Source organism: Trachemys scripta, chromosome 11 (genome assembly GCF_013100865.1).
Source record: "Trachemys scripta elegans isolate TJP31775 chromosome 11, CAS_Tse_1.0, whole genome shotgun sequence".
NCBI classification, from domain to species: domain Eukaryota; kingdom Metazoa; phylum Chordata; order Testudines; family Emydidae; genus Trachemys; species Trachemys scripta.
In genome coordinates this window covers 25,569,872-25,592,719 of record NC_048308.1, presented here as the reverse complement: position 1 = coordinate 25,592,719, position 22,848 = coordinate 25,569,872, and the positions used below count along the sequence as shown (strand labels likewise).

Here is a 22,848-nt window from a genome sequence, read left to right as displayed (position 1 = left end):
ATCACTTTTTACTTATCAATTAACCCAGAGTAAGTATGAATACCTCGGCGGAGGGGGGGCGCATGCAAACAGCTGTGCATCTCTCCCTATCGCGGTTATAGAGGGCGAACAATTCATGAGTTTACCCTGTATAAGCTTTAAACAGAATAAAACGGATTTATTTGGGGTTTGGACCCCATTGGGAGCTGGGTATCTAAGTGCTTGAGACAGGAGCACTTCTTACACTGTTTTCAGTTAAACTTGCAGCTTGTGGGGGGATGTGGTTCAGACTTGAATCTGTGATCGCAGCAGGCAAGCGTGTCTGGCTCAAACAAGGCAAGGTACACCTCTACCCCGATATAACGTGACCCAATATCACACGAATTCGGATATAACGTGGTAAAGCAGTACACCAGGGGGGCAAGCCCGTGCACGCTGGCGGATCAAAGCAAGTTCGATAACGCAGTAAGATTTTTTTGGCTCCCGAGGACAGCGTTATATAGGGGTAGAGGTGTACTGAAGTCCCAAGCTGCCAGGGAAAACTGGCTGAGAGGTAGTCTAGGCACATCAGGTGGCCGTTCCAAGGGGGTTTCTGTGACCCAACCCGTCACAATGGTATCTACTTAGCAGTACATAAGAAATTACAGGTTTAATAAAATAAAATAAAAACTTACCAATGTTTTCTGAACAGGAAGTGTGCTTGAGGTAACTATGTTTTTTAAGGCCTGTAATAATACCGTTAACATTTCTGAACCTTGCCTCTCTTTCTTATTGCCTAAAAAAAAATAAAAGTAAAAAGCATGATCAAGCCAGAGATAAAGCTACAAGAGTTTGCAGAACAAAGCGATGATTAATGTGATCATCATTTAAAAATTATTTTTACTGCAACTAAATGAATCTTAAGGCAAGGACATTTTTCTGAAAAAATCAATACATAACGTGGACCGGAGCACCTTATGTCAATTTTCAGTTCCACTCTCCTGCTATTTTGAAGATATGCAATGAACTGTCCAGAGAAACAGATTATAAATAACATAATATTTTGTAAGTGTGCTAGGTACTTTACTAAATAATTGAGAGACAATGTCTCTGCAGAGCAGAGTGGATTAAAATTATTTTTTAAATTTAAATCAGATCTACAAATTCTTTACTTTCTTCCCATTTTGTAGTCTTAAATTGCTAGTGTGGATGTTTTGTACTTGTCTTTCAGTTTCCTTTTAGAATTTCAGATTTGACAGAAGGATTGTCTCTACTTAAAAATTCACACTTAAATGTTCATCTATGCTGAAAAAGACATAGCCAAGATCTTATATTCACTGTGAGTGCATCAGAAAGTAAAAAAATTGATAAGCAAATAGCAGCTTCTGTTATACTTGCAACCATCACTTTCTGACATATTGAACCTCTGCAAGTCAAGAAAACTGAAATGCTTTGACCAGGCTACAACTCTTCCATCAGCATTTGCAGTGTGAAGTTAATGAAATTTATGCTCCTAAACTGCTTAGGTACACCTCTACCCCAATATAATGAGACCCGATATAACATGAATTTGGATATAACACGGTAAAGCAGTGCTTCGGGGGGGTGGGAGGGGGCAAGGAGCTGCGCACTCTGGCGGATCAAAGCAAGTTCGATATCACGCGGTTTCACCTATAACGCGGTAAGATTTTTTAGCTCCGGAGCACAGCGTTATATCGAGGTGGAGGTGTACTTTTCAAAAATTCCATTAGAAATTGCATAAATATGGGTTTGTGAGGCTAAGTTTCGGCTCCTTTTTTAAAAAAGTAAAAAACTAATAATGTTATGAACTTTTAAAAAATGTACTAAAGTCTAAACTTCTCACTGTTAACACTGAAGCAATTTTGTTTTGAAATGACAGATTTCATGCCACTAAGAAAAGCATATATTTAAAATACAATTTTAGCTCCTAATGCTGCAAACATTTAGACAAATGCTTAACTTTAACCACAAGTAGTCCTGTTGACTTCAATGGAGTTATTTGTGTAAGTAAGGTTACATACCTGCTTAAATGTTTGCAGGATCGGGGACTTAATATTTTCAGTGTTTTTGTTTTTGCCTATAGCAGCAGAGTTTTGTAAAATTGAGATAAGATACCCTACACCAGTAATGGGATTCTAAAAAAGACAGCATTTACAACTTAGTTCATTACAAATTTTAATCTAAAGCTGCAATAGCCCAAGTTTTAAAATTAGTTTTAAAGAGCCCCACCTGACTCAAATAAGTGATTTTTTTTAAAATCAAATTTAAGTAATTTAAAATCGCCTTGATATAAATCATTCAACCCTGTTTAAGAAAAATGTAATCTAAGACATGATATAAAAAATATAATGGAGGAAATGGACTGAGAGATGACAAGACATACAGCAATAAGACCACCTGGAGATGATTTTGGTATCCTCACATTTTGATGTTTTCAATTTTTAATATATGATATGTAATCCTTATGATGCATACCCTTATTATGGGGCTAGGCTGCATAACCCTTACTCACGAGGAGGACTTCATTACAAAAGTGGCACAGTTTAGTCCCTTTTGCATACATATTGTATATGCATATATTGTACAAAATTAGATTGCATCTTATAAGTGTCCTATGGGTTTTTACGAAGGATTTTACTGAATAGCCAAATACTTTCAGGAGCAGAACCTTCCTCCAAAAAAACTCATGTTTTGGTCACCAATAACAGATATGAAATAAACGTTATTACCTGATTCAATAGCTGATTTCACAAAACCAATCATATGCTTCCATATAATATTTAGCATGGCATCTGCAAAACAAAAAGTGAAATTTCCATTCACAGAAGTCAGTGAAGAATACCGAGCCAAAGAAATAGCAATGCACACAGAAAACAGGTGTTAAATTATGGACTTTGAAATGAATTTAAAATGTAATGTTACAACCCATACGTGAAAAGGTCACAAACACAAAACTGGATATGTCGATAAGAAAAATGCTATTTTAATACTTTCATTATTACTCTATTAAAAATCCTCTTTCCCCCACTTTTTAATTCTATTTCTCTTCATCTCAAAATTACTGCACAAAATAAAAAGGTTATTTCATCATGAAATTTTTACCTGGAACCTCTTTTCCAATTGCAATGAAGCCTTCCTGAACTGCATTTATGAGTGTGCTGGCATGCTTACAAAAAAAAGAAGGGCTACTGATCAATGGATATTGAAGAGGCTCTAGAAGAAAACAGAAAACAAATCTGACATACTGCATGTGGATTTTTTTTTTTTTTTTTTTTTACAGTCAAGAGTTTTCAAGAGATAGCCTAAAAGAAAAAATCAAGTACAGTGGGTTCTTTAAGTGTTCTATATTAACACATGATAAAAACAGCTCCTAATATTAAGATTAGGATCTACAATTAATTATTTTAAAGTATCTTATCTATTATGTACATCTTTAGGTTTAGCAAAATATAGAAAATACAAAGTAATCACTTCAAACTATCCTCTGAATCAAGAGTGCTTTGAAAAATGTAGTGCAAATACCTAGACTAAGTACAAGTTTGGTTTGCTTAGAAAAAGCCAAAACTTCTGGTCCCATCAAGAAGTGAAGCAGCATTTCAATTCCCAAAAGTTGAATTGAGGGGATCACTACGATTCCTGATGCACTAGAATTCAAGTTTATCCTTGGAGTGACTGGACTTCCAAATGGATAAGAACCTAAGGAAAAGAATAACACAATTCTTGTGACTATATGATAACTACATTCAAATGAGCCACTTTTAAACAAAAAGAACACAGATCCAAATAATATATAAAAATTAAGTCTGACAAGTTTACAAATGGGCAAAGAGAACGTTTTCAGACTTAACACTGTGGTAAAGCCAGGAATACAACCCAAATCTCCGGACTCCCAGCTTTGTGTTTTAGCCACAAAGCAATGGTCTTGCTCACCAAAAATTTCCATTATAGTAAGTACCTACTAGCAATGCTTTATTTAAGAAACTATCAGAGTTTCCATTAGAATCCTTTATTTAAAGGAGTTTATACTAGGTATAGGCCCTACCAAATTCACAGTCCATTTTGGTCAATTTCACAGTCATAAGATTTTAAAAATCTTAATTTCATGATTTCAGCTATTTAAATCTGAAATGTCAGGTGTTGTAATTGTAGGGGTCCTGACCCAAAAAGAACTTGTGGGGGGCTTATGGTACTGCTACCCTTACTTCAGGGCTGCTCCTGGCAGTGGCACTGCCTCCAGAACTGGGCAGCTGGCCAGGAGTCCAGCTCCGAAGGCAGAGCCACCACCAGCAGCAGAGCAGAAGTAAGGATGGCATGGTATGGAATTACCACCCTTACGTCTAGGCTCCTGCCTATAGAGCTGGGCCCTCAGTCAGCAGCCGCCACACTCTGGCCACTCAGCTCTGAAGGCAGAGCACAAGTAAGGGTGGCAATACCGCGACCCCCCCCGCCAACTCCCTTTTAGGCCAGGACCCCCAATCAGAGAAATGCTGGTCTCCCCCATGAAATCTGTATAGTAGAGGGTAAAAGCACAAAAGAGACCAGATTTCAGGGTCTGTGACTCATTTTTCATGGCTGTGAATTTGATAGGGTCCCAACTATAACACTATAGAAGTTTACTTCAGGACTGCTTACCTTGAGGTTTTAGCTCAAGATTAATTTTTGAACAATTTTTCAAAAAGTTATTTTAGCCCATTAAAAAACAAAAATCTGCCTTTTTGACAGATGTGTCACTTTTAACATGTATTTTTGTCTGTCTTGTTTTCCAGGTCTAAAGAGAATCTATTCTCTTCCTATGCCTCATACTTAGTTTTCATTTCCCTTCCATATGACTCCTCCCTACCAACCAGCACAAAGTCTGCTTGTAAAAATCAGATACATCATTTATCATTGTTTAAGGGTGAAGTCTGCCTATAGTGGATAGGAAAATATATTTACCGTTTTATAAGACTTAAGACTGTCAATGATCAGACCTCTATGTTTCCAAGTTAGACTTGCCTTACCACTAATAGGCAGACTCCAGTCTAATATTATTAATAGCTGTGATATACCAACCAAACGCATACTGGGGAAAGGAAAGGTTTCCCATGCAAAGAAGCTGGTGATTGGGGCGTTGGGGTAGAGGAGAGATATGGGAGGGAAAAAGATTCTGCTCTTAGCGGATCTGGAAAAGAGAAAAGAATAGACAGACTGGTGCTTTGATGCTGTAATTTGAAGCATTCATCCCTAATATTTAAGCATGCAAGTTTAATTCTGCATATCACTTAACTATACATCTTAGAACAATTTTTAGAAGGTCACATGTTTTATCCTCCATTCTATTGCAACTAAAACTATTTTACATAATCTTAAAGTTTAAAGTCCACTTGTTTTTAAAAAAGCCTCAACTGAGATAGAGATTTATACAACACTTAGAGCTACTAAAAAGAATGACATGTTAAGGTTAAATGAATGGTTTAACTAGACGTAAACGTGAAAGTAATTTAGAACTGAGCATTGTTTATTCCATCATTGGCAACCATTCATCCAAATTACATCATGGTATACACATAAGAGATCTAATGAGGTCCCTGATGAATCTGCTTATGGCTGACAAGAATACCACACAGTATGCAAATGAACAAATGTAACTTAATCATGTATAAATATAAAATAACATTTACAGAGACGGGACAAAGAATACTTGCAATATCTAGGAACAATGCAGTGCACCAAGGAATTCTTTCCCGCATTCATGGATTTGAATAAGTTTTGTAGGCTTAAAACACAGTTTTCTTGGTTTAACTAGCTACTAAATTACTCTATACCAGTAGACTGATAAGAATGTGCAGTATCAATATATTGTTTGCTATTGATCCTCAATTAACACTTAAGTTTATTTTAAACTTAGTTCCAGCATTTGAATTATATTTGGAAGCAGGGCTTATCTTGTACCTGATTTCTGTGCAGATGTTGCGGTGGCTAAACTCTGATTGGCTGCTGCACGAGAGGGAGTTCCTTGAGGTACAACAGAAGAATCTACACTTAAAGTGCTTTGGATTAATGGAACACAAACCTGCAAAGACACCAAACCTCAATGATAGTGTGTAGGACACACATGAAGAGGAATAAAAGAGTACATTTAGTCTCAAATCTGCATTATACCTTTTATGAGAAGAAAGTGGAATCATACAAAGACTAAACTGCTCTGTAAACTACTTGTTTTAAAGTTATTTCTAATATATAGCAGTTTCATTTTAAGGACTAACCAAATCAGTAAAATTTTCAATAATGTCATCACCAAATGAAAGTTAAATAATTTCAAATGAGATGTTACTGAGACCGTGCAGTTTGCAGTTGTTTCATATGTTTTTCTAATCTTTTCTATATTAAAAAGGTAGATCAAAAGCATAGCTCAATAAGTAAGATTTTCAGTTAATCACATCCTGGAATATAATTTGATAGAATTATGAAACCCAGTGCTAGCAGTTTGTGCTCAGTCCAATTACACTATTATTTAAGTAGTTTTCCAGTTATATCTACCAAAGTCTCTAGGTGCATTACTAGTGTCAGTCAAAACATGTCAAAAAGGTGTTAAAATTAACCTAACTGAAAAGCCTGACTAATTCCAGAACAAGCCTCACCCCATCACTACCACTAAATCAACCTGTAGGTCTTGCAGGTCCACCAAGTCCATGCTCAACTGGATATAGAGAGTAAATCCCGCAAAAATAATACATCAGTCCAATCCCTTTTTGACTAGGGGGCTGTAAACTTGACTCCACTCTATCACAACTGCTGCAGTATCACTTGAGAGACTGTCACTCTCCATGTAGTGAAAGCCCAAATCATTTAGGGCTTTATAGGTGAAAATGAAGACATTAAAACACCAACTTCACTGTTCTTAAACATAAAATTCTTTACCTACTGTTACAAACAACACCTGCATCACTATAATTGAAAGATTTTTTTTTTAAATGGTCTTTTTCGTTGTGAATGTGACACTAGTCAATTGTGTTTGTTTGCATGAGTCTATAGAAAAAGTAGGCAGCTGTGATTATAAACCCATAAAAACTAGCAGGAAGACTCAAGAGCAGAGATAATACATAAAACTACTATTTACTTGAAATCTATTTGAATTTTAAATAGAGTGTCCTTTTAAACTTTGAAAAAGAAATGAATAAGTTCATGGAGTATAGGTCCATTAATGGCAAGGTGGTCAGGGATGTAACCATGCTCAGGGCAACCGTTAACATCTGACTACCAGAAGCTGCGAATGGAAGATAGGGGTGGATTGCTTCATAACTGTCCTGTTCTGTACACTCCCCTGAAGCTCTGGTACAGGCCACTGTTGGAGACAAGATACTGAGCAAGTCAAGCCATCACTGACAAAGTATGGCAGCTCTTATTTCAGATAGAAGTTAACGGAGAATAAATGCATATCACAAAGATCAGGGTAACTACTGCTCCTTGCTAAGAGTACTAATTTATAAACAGGCTGCCAAATACTAGATGTATTTTCTATTTGTCCACTGAATGCCTCTTTGTGTCTTCTGAGCAAGGACAACAGAAGTGCCTGATCTACCTTTGCTATACTGTTAATTTTTTTTATATCCCCTCTTACATTTTCCAAGCTAACAAATCCTGATCTTTCCAGTCTCTTTTCATCTGGAAAATCTTCTATGTAGAGGCAGGATGATGAGAACCGAACACAATGTTGTAGGAGAGCTGATTTATTCAGTGAAAATCTTATGTCAATATTTTCCATTTTATTCCTTATAGAAAGCATATTTTGTCTGACTATTGGTGTGTACTGAGTAGAGGATTTAACTGAGCAGTCCACAGTTATTTTCAGGTAATTCCTCTTGATAGTTAATTTAGAGCTCCATGTGTACCATTAGTACAAATTGTTCTTTTATATTGACCTACCAGCTTAAATTTTTGGAAGCATGTCAGGTTTGGAGTGTACAAGAGTGACAGTATCCTTTTAATAATTGTTTTATGGCTACAGATTACAGAGAGTCCAGATAAACAGGTACCGAAAGAAGATAATCATAAAGCAAGTTTCAGTTTTACATGAACAAAACATAGGCTCAACTACTATGCTAAAATTATTTGCATTAGTTACCTGTTCAAAGTTGGCAGGCAGCTGAGGTCCAAGTCTCACCAGTAAATACCACCAGACCTCCAGTTTCGTTAGTGCCAAAGCCTCTGTTCTTACATGGATAGAGCTCAATGGCTGCATTAGCAATTTCAACCTTTTTGCACTGCACAATATCTCTTGAGGAACAAAGAACACATTTTAAAAGATGCAATAAAAAGTCTAAATTATTTTGCAACACAATAAAAAGGGAAATTTCTAAACTGTTAGGTTCTTTTCTTTCAATTAACACATTCACTAATTCAGCAAGAGTCAGTCTCCTCCATCAGAACATTTTCTAGGTACTCAGTCCCACCAATATAGTCGGCAGGAAAAACTCATTTCCATTTTCCACCAGGAGACTGCCAGAACAAGTACTTCTGAAACTGTTTAGCAGTTAACACTGAAAGAGTAATTTTGTTAAAAAATACTCAAAGAGGAATAAAAGGAAGGAAAAATAGCTTTTCCATACAAATCCTGGAAGAAAAGAATTCAAGTATAGAAAAGCTAGTTTTGATAAATGATCCAAATTAGCAGATGTTAAATGGTAGAAAAGAAATTACCTAATAAGGAATCCCCCTCTTATCTGAATCACAGATTTGGCAAGACTTCGATACAGCAATGACAAATCAAGGAAAATGGAAAAGGAAATGGTATTAAAAAACACACATAACCCTGAAAAATTAGGATTTAACTAATAGGGATAATTTATGCAATGAATGCTTAGGGGAGTTGTCTCCTGAAGGAATAGGAGAAAAACAAAATCTAATTTATGCCTAATGAAGGTGTGAATCGGGGCTTAAGTTATAACTGCATATTTCTTCTCCTGGAAACAAAGCATTCAGCTCACTCTAAAAGGTCAATATTGAGCTGGGTTGCCAATATTGGTATATGTTTTCTTGATGTATTATCAAAGTCATGTGGATATACTGAATTGAAGCTATTTGACCTCTGTAATTTGGATGAAAGAGCACAGCCCAAAAATCTCTGGTACAGCTAATCTATGCTCTGAAGGTTCGACAGACATCCAGTTCACACTGTAGCTGCTCTTTTATTTTGGATACATATAGAATGAAAAGAAGAAACCTGACTTACTCAGCAATGCACTGAGGAACAAAGCATGTAAAAGTGTTCAGGGCTGCTGGACTTATCTCCCCCTAGAACACGTGCTCAACTTTTATTTGAGAAAATATGGAAAGGTCCATTTGTGGGCAGCAGAATTTGAGAGAGATGATGTTGAAACTTTGGAAGTAAGGCTCTGATGATCATATAGTGTATCAATGCTCCACTTCGTGCACTAGCTCATTCTTGAATGCAGTATCCAGTTCAAGATCTCTGTCCTATTATTTAAAGCCTTCTATGGAAATAGCCCTAGCAACCTGAGAATCTCTCTCTCTGTACTTGGAAGATTTGATCACAGCTACATTCTGCTGAAACAATTAAACTGTTGGAGCAATCTCTTGAGAAAGGGAGGCAATTTCCAAAAGGAGCTAGACCCATATTATAGAACCCGTTAACCAAAGAAATTAGAATGACTGCTAACCTTATTCTAACTCTATTGCTCAATTCCTTATGGCTGTCTCCCAATCCCATAATCCTTTTTCTATTTGGGATTAAACTCTAAAACCAAGAGATTCAGGGCAAGAATTTCTAAACGCAATATACTTTGGGTGCCATAAAAAGAAATAGTGATTGCTATCTAACATTAACAGGATGTACTTGAGGGAAAGTAGGAAAATATGAAGCCTGAAGTTGTAGCCTTGTGTCTGTGTCTAAGTGCCACAGACAACATGAGAGTCATTATGTGTTCCCCAACCTAAAGGAATGGCATAAGTCATCTGTGTTTCAAGTAGCAGCGATATTTGTTCTCTTGTTGTGCTTATCACTTGAGAAGGTAACTTTGATCTTGCTCACAAAACAATGTAGTGTCCAATATTTTAATAAAAATATCTTTAGTCACCTCAGATGAAGATTTCTATAGATATTATGCCAGTAAGGCTGAGGAGTAGGAAGGGAGAGCTCTAGATTATTTCTAGACTACACACAGACAGACTGATTATAGTGCAAGTGCATGTCTGTGGCAGACCTGTCCCATGGATCCACTGGTAGATGAAGGAAGATCTATTATAAGATACTCCTCCAGTAGTAATTGGCGATGGAGGAAGATGGGCAGTCATTCCTGTCCGGCTAGGCCTCTGTTTGGATTCCATAATTTATTCCCGTTTAACCTGATCATCATCTCAGAATATTTTCAGGATGCATCGGAGCAAACCTTGTGAGCCCCGTCTTCATCAACAGTGGAAAAGATGTAACAGTTGTCTATGGAATCTGTCATTATTTTCTCGAGCTTTTCTCCAAATAGGCATCTCATTTCAAGTTTTTCACAAAGCAGAATTGCATAACTGCTTGTCTACTTTCCAACGGAAGAGCAATATATACCATCCATCAGTGGTGTAGAATTTCATAGCTCAAGATGCGAACATGGGAGTCTCTACGGAAGAGATCTTGAATATGAACATAAAAAATGTCCTCTAGAGCTCATATAATGTTAATGGTTACCCCATCAAAGCTATAGGGATTGAAAAGCCAGAGTCCAAGTTTTTCCTAAGGGTGCCTCTTTTAGGAAAAATCAAGTGGGATTTTGCCAAGGAGGCTTCTGCAACATCTGTCTTGAAAAAACAATCATGCTACCCTCAAAATGTTGGATTTATTATCTCGTGGTAAAGATTTATAAACCCTTACACTGGAAAACTCTCCATTATTTTATCACCATATTTGTCAGGCAACTGTCCTCCACTTTTCTGAAATATTTTTACTAGCTCAAATTTGGAAATAGATTCAAGTTGCAGTACTCACTAGCACCTGTTTGCAACTGGTTTTTAGAGGAATTGTTTTAGGGTACATCTACACTACAGGGGGGAGTCGATTTAAGATACGCAAATTCAGAATAGCGTAGCTGAATTCAACGTATCGCAGCTGACTTACCCCGCTGTGAGGACGGCGGCAAAATCGACTTCTGCGGCTTTCTGTCGACAGCGCTTACTCCCACCTCCGCTGGTGGAGTAAGAGCGCCGATTTGGGGATCGATTGTCGCGTCCCAACGGGACGCGATAAACCGATCCCCGAGAGGTCGATTTCTACCCGCCGATTCAGGGTGGTAGTGTAGACATAGCCTTAGAAATAGCCAGGTCCCTTCAACTCTAGCATCCAATAAAGAAGGAAAAGGGGAGAGAACCAGGATTCACTCCTTAGCTTGAATATCATGTTCAGCATGTTGAAACAGGACAAAAAGACTTGCCAGCCAAGGTAAAACAGCATCAGGGTTCAGGGCTGACCAGGCTCAAAGACAGAACCTGCCAAATACAGCATTAGCAACACTATAAGAAGAGTGCTGTGCTGAGAGCACCTCACTGTATTTGGAGTGGGCCTTCCCTGGCTGCTTCAGCATCACCCACCACCACTCAGGTAAGATGAGGACAGTGTGGAGCCCTCCATATGGTGTCTGTAAACAAAGGGAGAGCTCCAGAATTTCAAATATTAAAGTGAAAATATGCTGCAACTCGTTATAGATTACTGGCTAATAGGTAAAGTTGTTAATTCGAAAAAGAGTGGTTAGTAGGGTAGTGCTGCATTGCTGGTTGTTCTACAAACAGAGCTTTCTAATGAGCTCCTGGAAATGGCAGGTGTTTCCCCAAGCTATCTTAACTCCAGTAGATGCCTGGAGGGAGAAGATCTACTCTTGTTGGATGTGGAAAGGAAAAAAAGTCATTCTATCAACATTTGACATTGTAATAGGAAAAGACAATGAATAAACTCTACTTGTACATTTTAGCAACTGCATCAGGCTGACAGATCTTAAATTAGATATAGATATGTCTGAGGTCACAAACGTTCACAATAGCAGTGAAGTATCTGCATGGCTTGGCTATTAGTTATTTCTCACACAGCTTTAACTTCCCAGTTTAATTAGTCTTTATACTCTGGAAAAGTGTCAAAGCAAATCCAGACAGTTTTTTCTTGACTCCACATAAAAGCATGCAAAAGAACAGAGAAGAGGTATTTAGTCATTTCACTAGTATGGGATAAATACTGTATGCTACAGAACCACAGAATGCTAGGACTTTAACTTAGATTCCTTATTTGTACAGGAAAATGTTACCACCAATAATCCTATCTGTTATTTCTTTAGCAGAACTAAAACAGTGCTACATGATCTATTTTAAATAGCCTTGGAAGGATTAGCTTTTTCCTGGTAAATGTCCATTTTATCATATATACATAAATCGACAAAAAACTACTTCCATGTACAACCATCAAAACTTGTAGGCAAAGTAAGAAAAATGCTATTGAAAACTTAGGAGTCTGATATAAGGATATTTACTTTGTATATTTTGACATGGGATGTTGACAATGTGTGTTTTAACTGTTATAAAGCTTTAACATTTTGAATCTCAGCGTCACTATAATTAAATAATTGTTGTCAGACCCCCATAATCTCCTGCAACTGTGAAAATTTAAATCAATAAAAATAAAGGCTTAAAAATAATCAATATTATCCAAACAGATTATTAAAAAAATTGAATTCTGCCAAGTCTAATAATGAGGGTGGGGAATAAAAACTTCAGTGAGAATTTAAATTAAATTTTACTAATTTAAGAAACTTCCATTTTTGTCTCCTCATTTTCCTTTGGAATAAGTATCCCGGAGAGTACGGTCCAATCTCGCAAAGGATCTTTTATAAAGTAGTCAGGATGCATGCTGAACTTAAACAGGCTTGTTTAAGTCTCAGTACTGATTACAGAAGTAATTTCTCAATCTTCAGATTCCTTGACCACGGTTCCCGGTAATAAATCCATGTAGCACAAAATAAAGAACTGTAGTGTAACCTTGTGTGTCCTATCTCATTGCTATCTGTGCTTGGCCCAATTAAACTACTATGAAAAAAAAGTTTAACTTTAGTAATTCTACCGTGCAGCAAGACTGAGCTAAGAAAGAACCATTAATCAGTAGAAATGTGCATTTTTAGAGAGATCATATTTAACCTGTACATAGTTGAGCGCTACCAGATTACGATGGGTAAAATAAGTGTTTTCCTTTCTCCTGGTTAGCTCGACATTAAACTTAAGTTGTTTAATATATTTTTATCTACCTGGATTCAAAGCAAAATTATCTATCAGACTCTTCCATGCAATGAAGGCTATTTTCTTTACCACTGGTGATCCACTACGGAATCCAAGTTCTTCCAGTTGCAACAATGAGTTGATAAAACTGCCACTACGATGGAGTGTCTAAAGGTAAAATAATACTGTTTTTATACAATGAAGCATTTACACTGTCAGTATCTATTGTCATGGAACCTTAAATAGTAAAGTTATTGCTCTTCTGCTTACCTTTCCAAGTAGCTTGACAAACAAAGGCCACAATTTCAACACATAGGTCTCATTTTTTGCAGAAAATAACTTTTGGAGTTCTGAAATTACTTTCTGAAGACAAGAAAAGATTGTTATATTTTCTTATGCAGTGAAATACACAGAATGACCTACAAGTTTTGTACTGAAGATTAAGTTAAATACAATTTATAAAACACAGATGCACTATATTGACAAGAGTTAAAAGGAAGTGACTCCAGCGTGGGATTTAACTGTACTACTTCTAAAGAACCTTTTAGAGGCGCAGCACAAAACTTGCAGGTCACCAGAGGTGTAGGAGGGAATATAGTAGCTTTAAGTCCCCTTTGCATCTTCCAGATGCTGGGTTGCTCTGGGGCTGAAGTCGTCCCTGGAGCGACTTAGACAGGCCCATGGGTCTATGAAAATTACAGCAGCCAACCAGGCCACAGTGCTGCAATCAAGCCCATTTAAAAAAAAAAAAAAAAAACTAGTTCTCTCTCTTGACTATGCAGTAGAATAGACCAGCAGACCTCACACAGTCCTTTTCCATTTCTAATATATAACTTAATATAGAAATAGTGGGCAATTATTTAACTAGTCATTGACCAAGACCCCATCATAATAGGCCCTGAACACACACAATAAAAACATAGCCGTTGCCCCCCAAAGAGCTTGAAATGATTTCTATAAGGCTTAGGCAGTCTTGCAAAACTGTCATGAAAGTTTACAATCTGGGCACAAAATTAATTCATTTTCCCTTTAATCTTAATGATGATAGAAAAAAACTGAAGATACTTTACTCACACTGGACAAATAGAATTTTGCAAGGCTGGCTAAAGTGACTGGTAATATGATAGAGCCATTCATCTACGAGGTACTGGTTCAAATCCAGCATATGTTGATAACAGCCAAAATAGGTTGCCACCATTTGACTACTGAGTTAGGAAAAGTTAGCTGATGATCTCAGTTCTTAATACTTTCATTGGTACTCTCAGCAGACAAATCAAAGAATGAATGGGTATGGAGACAGCGTCCCCTTCAAAACTGTGTGGAAGCATACTGGGACACTAAGAAAGCTTGCACTTCTATTCACTGTCCAAGCTGAATATGCCTTCAGTTCTATCACTATTACCTTCCGTGAACCAAATTCACGTTAACAGATCCTTTGAAAAAAATCATAGTATGAAATGGCCTTCCAGTCAAGGTTGCAGAGACAAGTACATAGGGTAATTCAGAAAGTGAAATGATATTTTAAGAGCATAAAAGAAAACATTGCTAGAAGTCTCACAGCTTCTCTAAAATCCTGAGGGAAAGAAGTTTTTAAAAGCACTTTCCACTTACAGTAGTCATAAGATGTTCAGTTATGATTGCCACTTCCTGCTGTTTCTGAAGTAACAATGGCATTCCCATCTCCAATGCAGCAGCACCTCGTAACTGCACCTTATGAGCTGAATGGACGACCATAGGAATGATCAGCTTTGCCCACCTCACAGCCTCTTCTCCCATTTGGGTTGGAGTCTGTTCCATTAGACTGAGTTCAACAAAGCACACACGTATTAACTACATATAGAACCACTATACTTACTGCTGGGCTTAACAAAAATAACTTTAGCTAGTGTTATTAAAATATGCAGTTATAATTCAGATGTATTATGCACTAACAAAACGCTGTTCAAAACATTTTCTAATAAATTTGAATTACACTTTGAAAATCTAATTCAGTAAAACTCTACATATCAGTATATCACTGAAGTACCAATTCAGATACTTCTGTCAAAAAGCCTGACCAAGATGATAAAAACCAAAGAGAAATTTATTCTGAACAACTTCCTCTGAACTTGTTTTGTTCAAGTTAAGATTCCAGTTCCTAATGGTATAACCCAAAGCAGCAGATAATACTATACAGAAGTAATTTTCAATTAAGTTAAAAGGGAAAGAAAACTAGTCTGAAGGACCTCTGAACAGGTGTCCTTGTTAAAAGATGACCTTCAACTTGAAACCTAGTCAATTATTTTTAAGTTACATTTAATTTTGGGTCTATACACCTGCAACCTCTGAGGATATCTGCCAATTTTACAATCACATTTTCCTAGTGAGAGCTTTTGTCCAATAGAGAGCTATCCTCTCTACTGCTGTGTGAAAGACGCACACACCCCCAAGGGGAAAAATGAATTATGCAAATTAAATTAACAATGCCCACAATATTGCCAAATATACAATATAAACAGAGAGAAAAAAACCTCTAACTTTTCAGTTAGAGTACTCTGAGGTATTCCTTGTAATAACAGTAGGTAAATATTCAAAAATTACTGAGTCAAATGTTTGTCTTTAACAAGTACACACTGAACTGTCTCAACTAAAGCCAGAATTGCTTCCCATACATCAGGAAAATGTAGCAAGTAGTAACTATTATTCTCTACTTTACAAGGTTTATTTTGGAAGGGCCAAACAACATAGGGACTTAAGTGAACTAGCCAGTTTGCTCTAGAGCAGTGTTTCTCAATGCCCAGACTGTGGACTGACATTGGCCCCCAAGGTCTCCCTGACACAGTTTGGAGACTGTTTCTATCAATCTTTTTGATACCAGGGACCAGCTTGCTGCCCTCCTAAAGTGTGACAGGGAGAGCTCAGAGACCGGTGCCAGTCCATGGACCGGTCATTCAGAAACACTACTCTAGAGAACTTAAATCAAACTAATTAGGTCTCAAGCGAAATAAAGACTACGAGACTGAACTTGCGTGCACACACACATAGTTCGGTGCAACTGTGTAATTTGTCTCTGCTCCATAAAGGACCATGACTGGGACATCAGGATTGCAGTCCATTAGTAGAGATGGTAAGAGTATTTTACAATGAGCCTAACATGCCAGCTTTAAGCCAACGATCTTAATTCTTCACTCTCAGGAACATTAAATTCACTCAGTGTTGATGATAAAATCTACTATTTCTATTATTTCCAACAATGCCAATGGGAGGAACCCACTCAATAAGTTTTAATCCTAAAATGTAGGCTTTGTAATTAAAAACTAGTACAAAACAGTATCATAATAAATACTGTAATGAACTTAAAACAAGTTTTTGGATGTAAACATTCCCATGCAATGCTGGAAACATCTCACTGAATTTAGCTTAGTTTTTCAAGGTGACTAAAAGGTGTAGGGAAAAAAACAAAAACAATTATATAACGTAGAATAGATTAAAAAAAGTTTAGTAACTTAAGTTGTTAAAAATGGTAGCAATGAATATTTTTATCTGACTATGTCCCTTTCCACATCAAAATCAGTGATGACATTATAGGTCTGGGAAGACATTTTGCAAATTAAATGGTCCAGCAGGCTTCAGAAAAAGCATAAGTAGTTATGATACAGTTCATAAAAAAACCTGACTTTATCATACTGATTTTTTTTAAATATATACAGACAACATTGAGAACATTACTTAGCATGTTTAACAATTTTAAAGTAGGTCAACTATAGTGCCTCCAACAGATTCTTTTTTCAAATGGGCTTTTCCAGAGACTCAATATCTGTTTTAAACATTTAGCATTACAGTTCACGTACCGTATGACAACATTTAGTGCTTCATATTCAACAGCCATGGAATATACATCTCCTTTAGTAAGTATGGTTTCTAGTGTAGAAATTATACTGGGTACCTGAAGAAACAATGGGACGAGGTTAACTAAATTGTCTCTTTTTAAATTAGAGGAGGGAAAAAAAAAAAAAAAAGGAGTTAAGAAGCTCACCTCCTTCCCAACAATTTCAGAAGGAAAGGTCTGCTTAGAGATTACCCAAAGGGCTCGAGTGCGTGTATTCTTGTCTGAAGTTTTTACAGCAATACTGTTCACTGTTGAAAGTAACTCTTGTATTTCAGTTGCTAAAAAGCAGAACAGAATATATGGCATTCAAATTATGTTTTCACAAATTCTATTCATTTTCTTAGAAAGCTTTTAGGTCACACAAGAAACTTTGGCTTGGGAGTATCAAACATTAATACAGGACCAGCTACGCAATTCCAAAACCCATAAAAATGTAACTAACATTTTAACTATATTAAATATAAATAAACTTTCCAATAAAGAGCAACTAAAATAGACTACCAATAGGCAAAAACGTGTAGAATAGTACATATAGTTGCCATCTACATTAGCACTATAGAAAACTGAAACAGTATAAACTTGAAAGTCAAATTTCTATCTGAAAAATGTATCTATTACAAGAAACACCAAAGACTACACAATGTCTCTTTAATTTTCCAGGGTTGTTTTTTTTTGTTTGTTTGTTTTTTTTAAACACTGTGCAATTGGTACCACTTTAGCCATAGTCAATTTCACTGTTTTGTTGATATTGTATGCCCATCCCAGGCTCTACATGGTTTTAACCATTAACAGAAGCAAAGCTGAAAGTGAAGCGGCTGTTTGTACAGCACTCTGGAAGAAAGATAATGTTCAGCATTATTAATGTGATGATATGATATAATGTAAAGTTTGAGAGAGTTTGGGAGCAATGAATTAATTACATTCTGTCTATACCACAGGGCAAGCTGTTCCCATCACCTGGAACCAACTCATCAATTAATTCCAACATTTTACTTACAAATCTCTGCCTCGTTCCCTGAAAATTCCTAATTTTAATCTAGAATTAAAGAAACAGATTAGGGCACATTTCAAAATCAAGGTAACAGAAGGAGTTCTAGTAATATTTTTTTTTTACCAGATAATTCAGAGGTAATCTTTGAGTTAAAGACACAAAATCCTAAAGCTTGTAGTGCTGCACTGCTCAGCTCTGAGTTCTGACTAGAAATGTGTGCCTGCAAAAAAACAAAACAAAAAAAGACATTAAAACTCCAAGTCGTATCACTAATTACAAAGTATGATTATGTACTGTGTAGCTGCTTACCTGAGTTATGATTAAGTCAATGAAATGGAACACAGAATAAAAAAAAATCCCATGCTTAATGAAATCTTATATCTAAATGCAAACTGAAAAAATATGTCTAGCTTCTACAGCACAAAGTCACACCTAAAACTACAAAACCTAGTTGGGGTTTTCAAGACACTTCTGTCACCTGTAAATCTGGACACTTGTTATTGAATTAAGTTCCAAAACATCCAAGAATCTGCACTGAAATGATTTTTACATAAATGGGGAACAATCATCCATTTTTTTATTATTGTATTTTGAATAAAATAAGCTTTACATAATTAAAATAGAGATGAACTGGTTACCAAGAAAGGAAGTCTGAATAAAATGACCTGCAAATAACTTTATATTACATCAGCAATATCTTAATGATCTCCACTACTCAGGTTATAGGGGTATTCACTACAAAGAAAGATACAGACATCTTAAAATTCTGAAATCATTCCATCCATTATGCACTACACACTGACATCCCAGATTACATTATTCTTAGTTGTTATGATTACTAGTGCCAGCCTACTGTGGGATGCATCAGAGAAGTGGCATGGATAAGTAGGGGTTGCTTTTTAGATTTAAATTTTTTTTTAAAGTATTGGTTATAACAATCATAACAGACAGTGAGCCCTTACTGCAAAAAACAACTCGACCTGACTGCACCGCAAGACATTCATGCCTCACAACCACACCTTTGCATCCAAGAAACGTTTGCTGCAAGCCATTTTGTAGTCAAGAAGTAAACCTGAAGAAACTAATCTTTCTGTAGTAAAATAAGATACAATCTCCATGATGTGAAGGAAAAGCCAGGAGAATACTATTTACTGGATACTTTAACTTACAAGGTCAAAATTAGGCTACTTCCTCACCCAGCTTGACTGCAAATTAAATTAGCTCAGTGTTTAATTCAGCCTCACACTGAACCCAGATCTTGACTTAAGCTTTGGTTCTTTTATTTACTGAGCCTTGTACAGCAAAATTAACTTTAGAGAACACACCACATACCTTAAATACTTTACAAAGTCGAGGAAAGTGTTTTCCAACATCTGCAGTGAATTCTTTTCCTTCCTCTCCAGTCAGGCGACTCCAAGAAGCAGAGAGAAAAAAAATAAGTCATATTTACAAATATAAAACATTTTATTCCTACGATAAGGTTTATATTAAAATACTGTCAAATTATTTATTTTTTAACTAAAGGTTACAGTTTCATGAACATCTTAAAAAAATAGTTGAAACATAGCACTCAAGTGTTGGGGAAAGAAAAAGAAAAATCACATCTTTAAACATTACAAGTCTATACTTAAGCCTGTGACCATTCAGAATGACTAATATAGCCCATCGCTGTATTGTGAATACAGGATATTAGTGTATTTTATATTTTGCTACTCTTGCTGCTAAACAACTAGAGATTAATCAACTACTAAATTGAAATTGCTACTGAAAATCAAACAAACTTTACAAAACCATACACCAAAAAGAGTTAAAGAAAAATTAGTATTACTTTTTTTAAAACTAACATCAAACTTTGAGTTTGAGCTCCAAGTATTAGAAAGAATATGCATACACAATAGCTAGTGATCCTCACCAACTATCTGAATGGAAGATTGAACCCTAAATGTAAAGGTCCCACATCATAACTGAGCCAGTAAATTTTAATAGTCACAATTTGAGCCATGTGTGAATAGTTTCTTAAAAGAGAAACAGCTTTTTTCCTAAGTGGGATCACCAAAGGCAACTCCGAGGAATCGTTTCTTGTGAAGAGTTAAGTTAGCAGCATTCCATTTTCTCTCTCTCCATTATGGCCCCACTCCTGCAAACACCTAAGCATAGAGCAGTCTCATTAAAGTTAATTGCATAAAGACGCCTACCTATAGGTGTCTGCAGGATTAAGGCCTATTTGATTTTCCCCAGGAGTAACTTCAGGGAAGGGATGTTGTCTTTGTATTTATTTGTACAGTACCTACATAATGGGTCCCCAATTCTCAAATGGGCTCTCCAGGTGCTACAGTAACTTAGTTAAACAGGCTGTCATCAAGTAAACACTTTGATAAAATATGATATTACAGAAATCATGAAGGATCCAACAATACAAAAACTGAGCTTTTCTAACCAGAAAAGCACATTGACCTCAAGAGGCATGACACTTGTCGATTCATTTCTAGTGAAATTTGGAGCTAGTTAAAGGACAAAGGCAAAAGCCCATCTGCGAAATGGACAAATATTTCTAAACTTTGCAGCTATTCCCTGCCTCCGACCTCCAACTAAAAATGTGCTTGAATTTGTCCGTGCATGAGTGTGCCTTTGGTATTTGCTGACAGTGGTATCGCTGAGGCTGTATCCAATATGCCCCCTTGCCTTCAATAGGGTGCACACAGATTCCCCACACTCGATGCACCATGCCAGTAGCTCAGCGTGTGGCTGCACACACACGCTTCCAGTCATGCCCACAACCTCCCTGACACACACTCCCGCTCACCGTCACCTGGAGCACCCCACTACCCACACACACAGCCGCTCTCACACCTGTTGCACACGCGCGGCTCCCGCATCCTCTCCCAGGCGGGCGCACGTGAGTGAGCCCAGGGCAGAGCCCGCCCCTCCGGCCCATCACTTCGCGGCCCTGACAGGCAGCCGTGCCGGAGCTGCACTCCCTCCCCCCGTCACCCCAGCCCGGGGGCTGTCGGAGCCCGGGGCGCGGCGGCCGCACTCACTTAACGATGGTGAGGTGCGCGTCCGTGAGCTCCCCGAGGGGGGCGGCCGGGTCCTCCAGGGTCTCCAACAGGGGCAGCAAGCTGGGGCCGGCGGCGGCAGCGCTCATGGTGCTGCAGGGACAGAGACACGCAGGCGAGCAGAGAATCCTCCCGGCTGGGCGCCCGCTCCCCTCCCTCACCAGCCGCTTCGCTTTCTCCCGGGCTAAGATGGCGGCGCGCGGGACTCGCCGCCAGACAGACCGGGACTGGACTTGCCCAGCCAATCAGCGCCGCAAGAGGCGGTGCCTGAAGCCGAATGCCGAGATAGCGAGCGGAGCCGTCCCTCCCACCGCGCGCTTTTCCCCGCGCAGCCGTGCCTGCGGTGGAGCGCCGAGTCATCGATCGAGACCCCTCCTTCTCCTCTGTCATGGATTGAACCCCTCTTGGCTGGCTGCAGCTCTTGGAGGGCCTGCCAGTTGGGGGTAGGGTGGATGTGTGAGCTGCTGCGTGCAATCCACCTCTGAACAGCAGCCAGGGGCTCCTGTAACTGTAGCCAAGCCAGAGGAAATGGGCACTTCAGCCATCTGGGGCAAAGGGATTTAGGGTTACCATGTTTCAGGTTCCCAAAAAGAGGACACTGCAGGAGGTGGGGGAGAGAAAGCTGGGGGGAGGGGTTACTCCCTGTCGTGGTGGCAGGGTTGGTGGCGCAAGCCCAGGTCGCATCAACAACCATCAATCATAGCCTCACTGCAGGACCCTCTCTGCAGGCCTGGCAGTTGGGGCCTGGGTGGGTGCAACCCCGCAACTGTGGCTTGCCAGGGAATGGAGCACTCAGCTGCTGATGCAAGGGAGGGGCCAAATGGGAAGCAAACCAATCACAGCTCTTTCTGAGCTGCAGCATCTGCTCTGAAAAAATCCTGGACATAGCCTGTTATTTGAAAAATCCACCCTATCAGAGGATGGAGGCTCAAAAAAGAGGAAATCAAGAGAGTTTTCCAGATGTATGGTAACCCTAGATAGGGTTATGGGCCAGGAAAATAATTAATCAAACAGCATGGGTGGGGACTACGTCACATTGACCATGTCTACCATCTTCCAGGGGAACCCAGTTTTAGGATTGCTGGCTTGGTGTGAAAATTGCCAGATTTATTCTTACAACAAAAATCTGTGCAAAGTCTGAAAAAAAGTCATCAACTGTTTTTGAGTTTCTGGTTGTTTGGTTAACAAACAGGGTGTAGATCCTGTCTACTATGCCACTGTCGTGCTTCCCAGGGGTACCCAGAGTTGAGGCACCTCACTACCACCTCCCCTTAGTGTGAGGAAGACTTGTTTGTGCCTGTCAGGGGTCATCTTTCTGACTATCAGCCACGAGCAACACAAGAATTCCTCTCTAAGTCTTGCACACCCTGCCCTGCCTCGCTACAGGTTGCTGACTGGCACACTCCAACCCCTGAGCCCTCCCAGCATTTCCTTAGAGTGTCCAGCCCCTGGTCCACTGGACACTTGCAGTATTCATAGATTCACTCTTCACCTTACCAATTACTCCTCAGATCACTGCCTAACACATACAACTTAGGTATGTTTATAGTGAAAACAAGTAAAAGTTTATTGAACAACGTATAGAGATTAAAGTCATATGAAGAAGGAGTATTAGTAATAAACAATTACATATAAAATCATAACAAGCATTCTGGAAGCTAGAGTTATGTAAGTAGATACTTTAATGTCTTATAGCGATTTACAGCCAGGCTTGGCTG

General features: G+C 38.2%; 1 protein-coding gene across 1 annotated transcript in view; it reads right to left on the bottom strand.

Moving 5' to 3' along the window:
* Positions 1–21,343, bottom strand: part of RIF1 (replication timing regulatory factor 1) — a 54,950-nt gene extending 33,607 nt beyond the window's left edge. The window contains exons 1-14 of the mRNA XM_034785582.1: positions 21,113–21,343; positions 19,407–19,485; positions 18,198–18,294; positions 17,231–17,361; positions 17,046–17,140; positions 14,827–15,016; positions 13,486–13,578; positions 13,245–13,383; positions 8,084–8,235; positions 5,911–6,031; positions 3,502–3,675; positions 3,082–3,192; positions 2,709–2,771; positions 654–754 (exon numbers count right to left, since the gene is read on the bottom strand). Coding sequence (XP_034641473.1) covers positions 654–754; positions 2,709–2,771; positions 3,082–3,192; positions 3,502–3,675; positions 5,911–6,031; positions 8,084–8,235; positions 13,245–13,383; positions 13,486–13,578; positions 14,827–15,016; positions 17,046–17,140; positions 17,231–17,361; positions 18,198–18,294; positions 19,407–19,485; positions 21,113–21,219 — 1,653 coding nt within the window. The 5' untranslated portion in view covers positions 21,220–21,343. The remainder of the gene's footprint in view (positions 1–653; positions 755–2,708; positions 2,772–3,081; positions 3,193–3,501; positions 3,676–5,910; positions 6,032–8,083; positions 8,236–13,244; positions 13,384–13,485; positions 13,579–14,826; positions 15,017–17,045; positions 17,141–17,230; positions 17,362–18,197; positions 18,295–19,406; positions 19,486–21,112) is intronic.
* Positions 21,344–22,848: the final 1,505 nt, after the last annotated feature.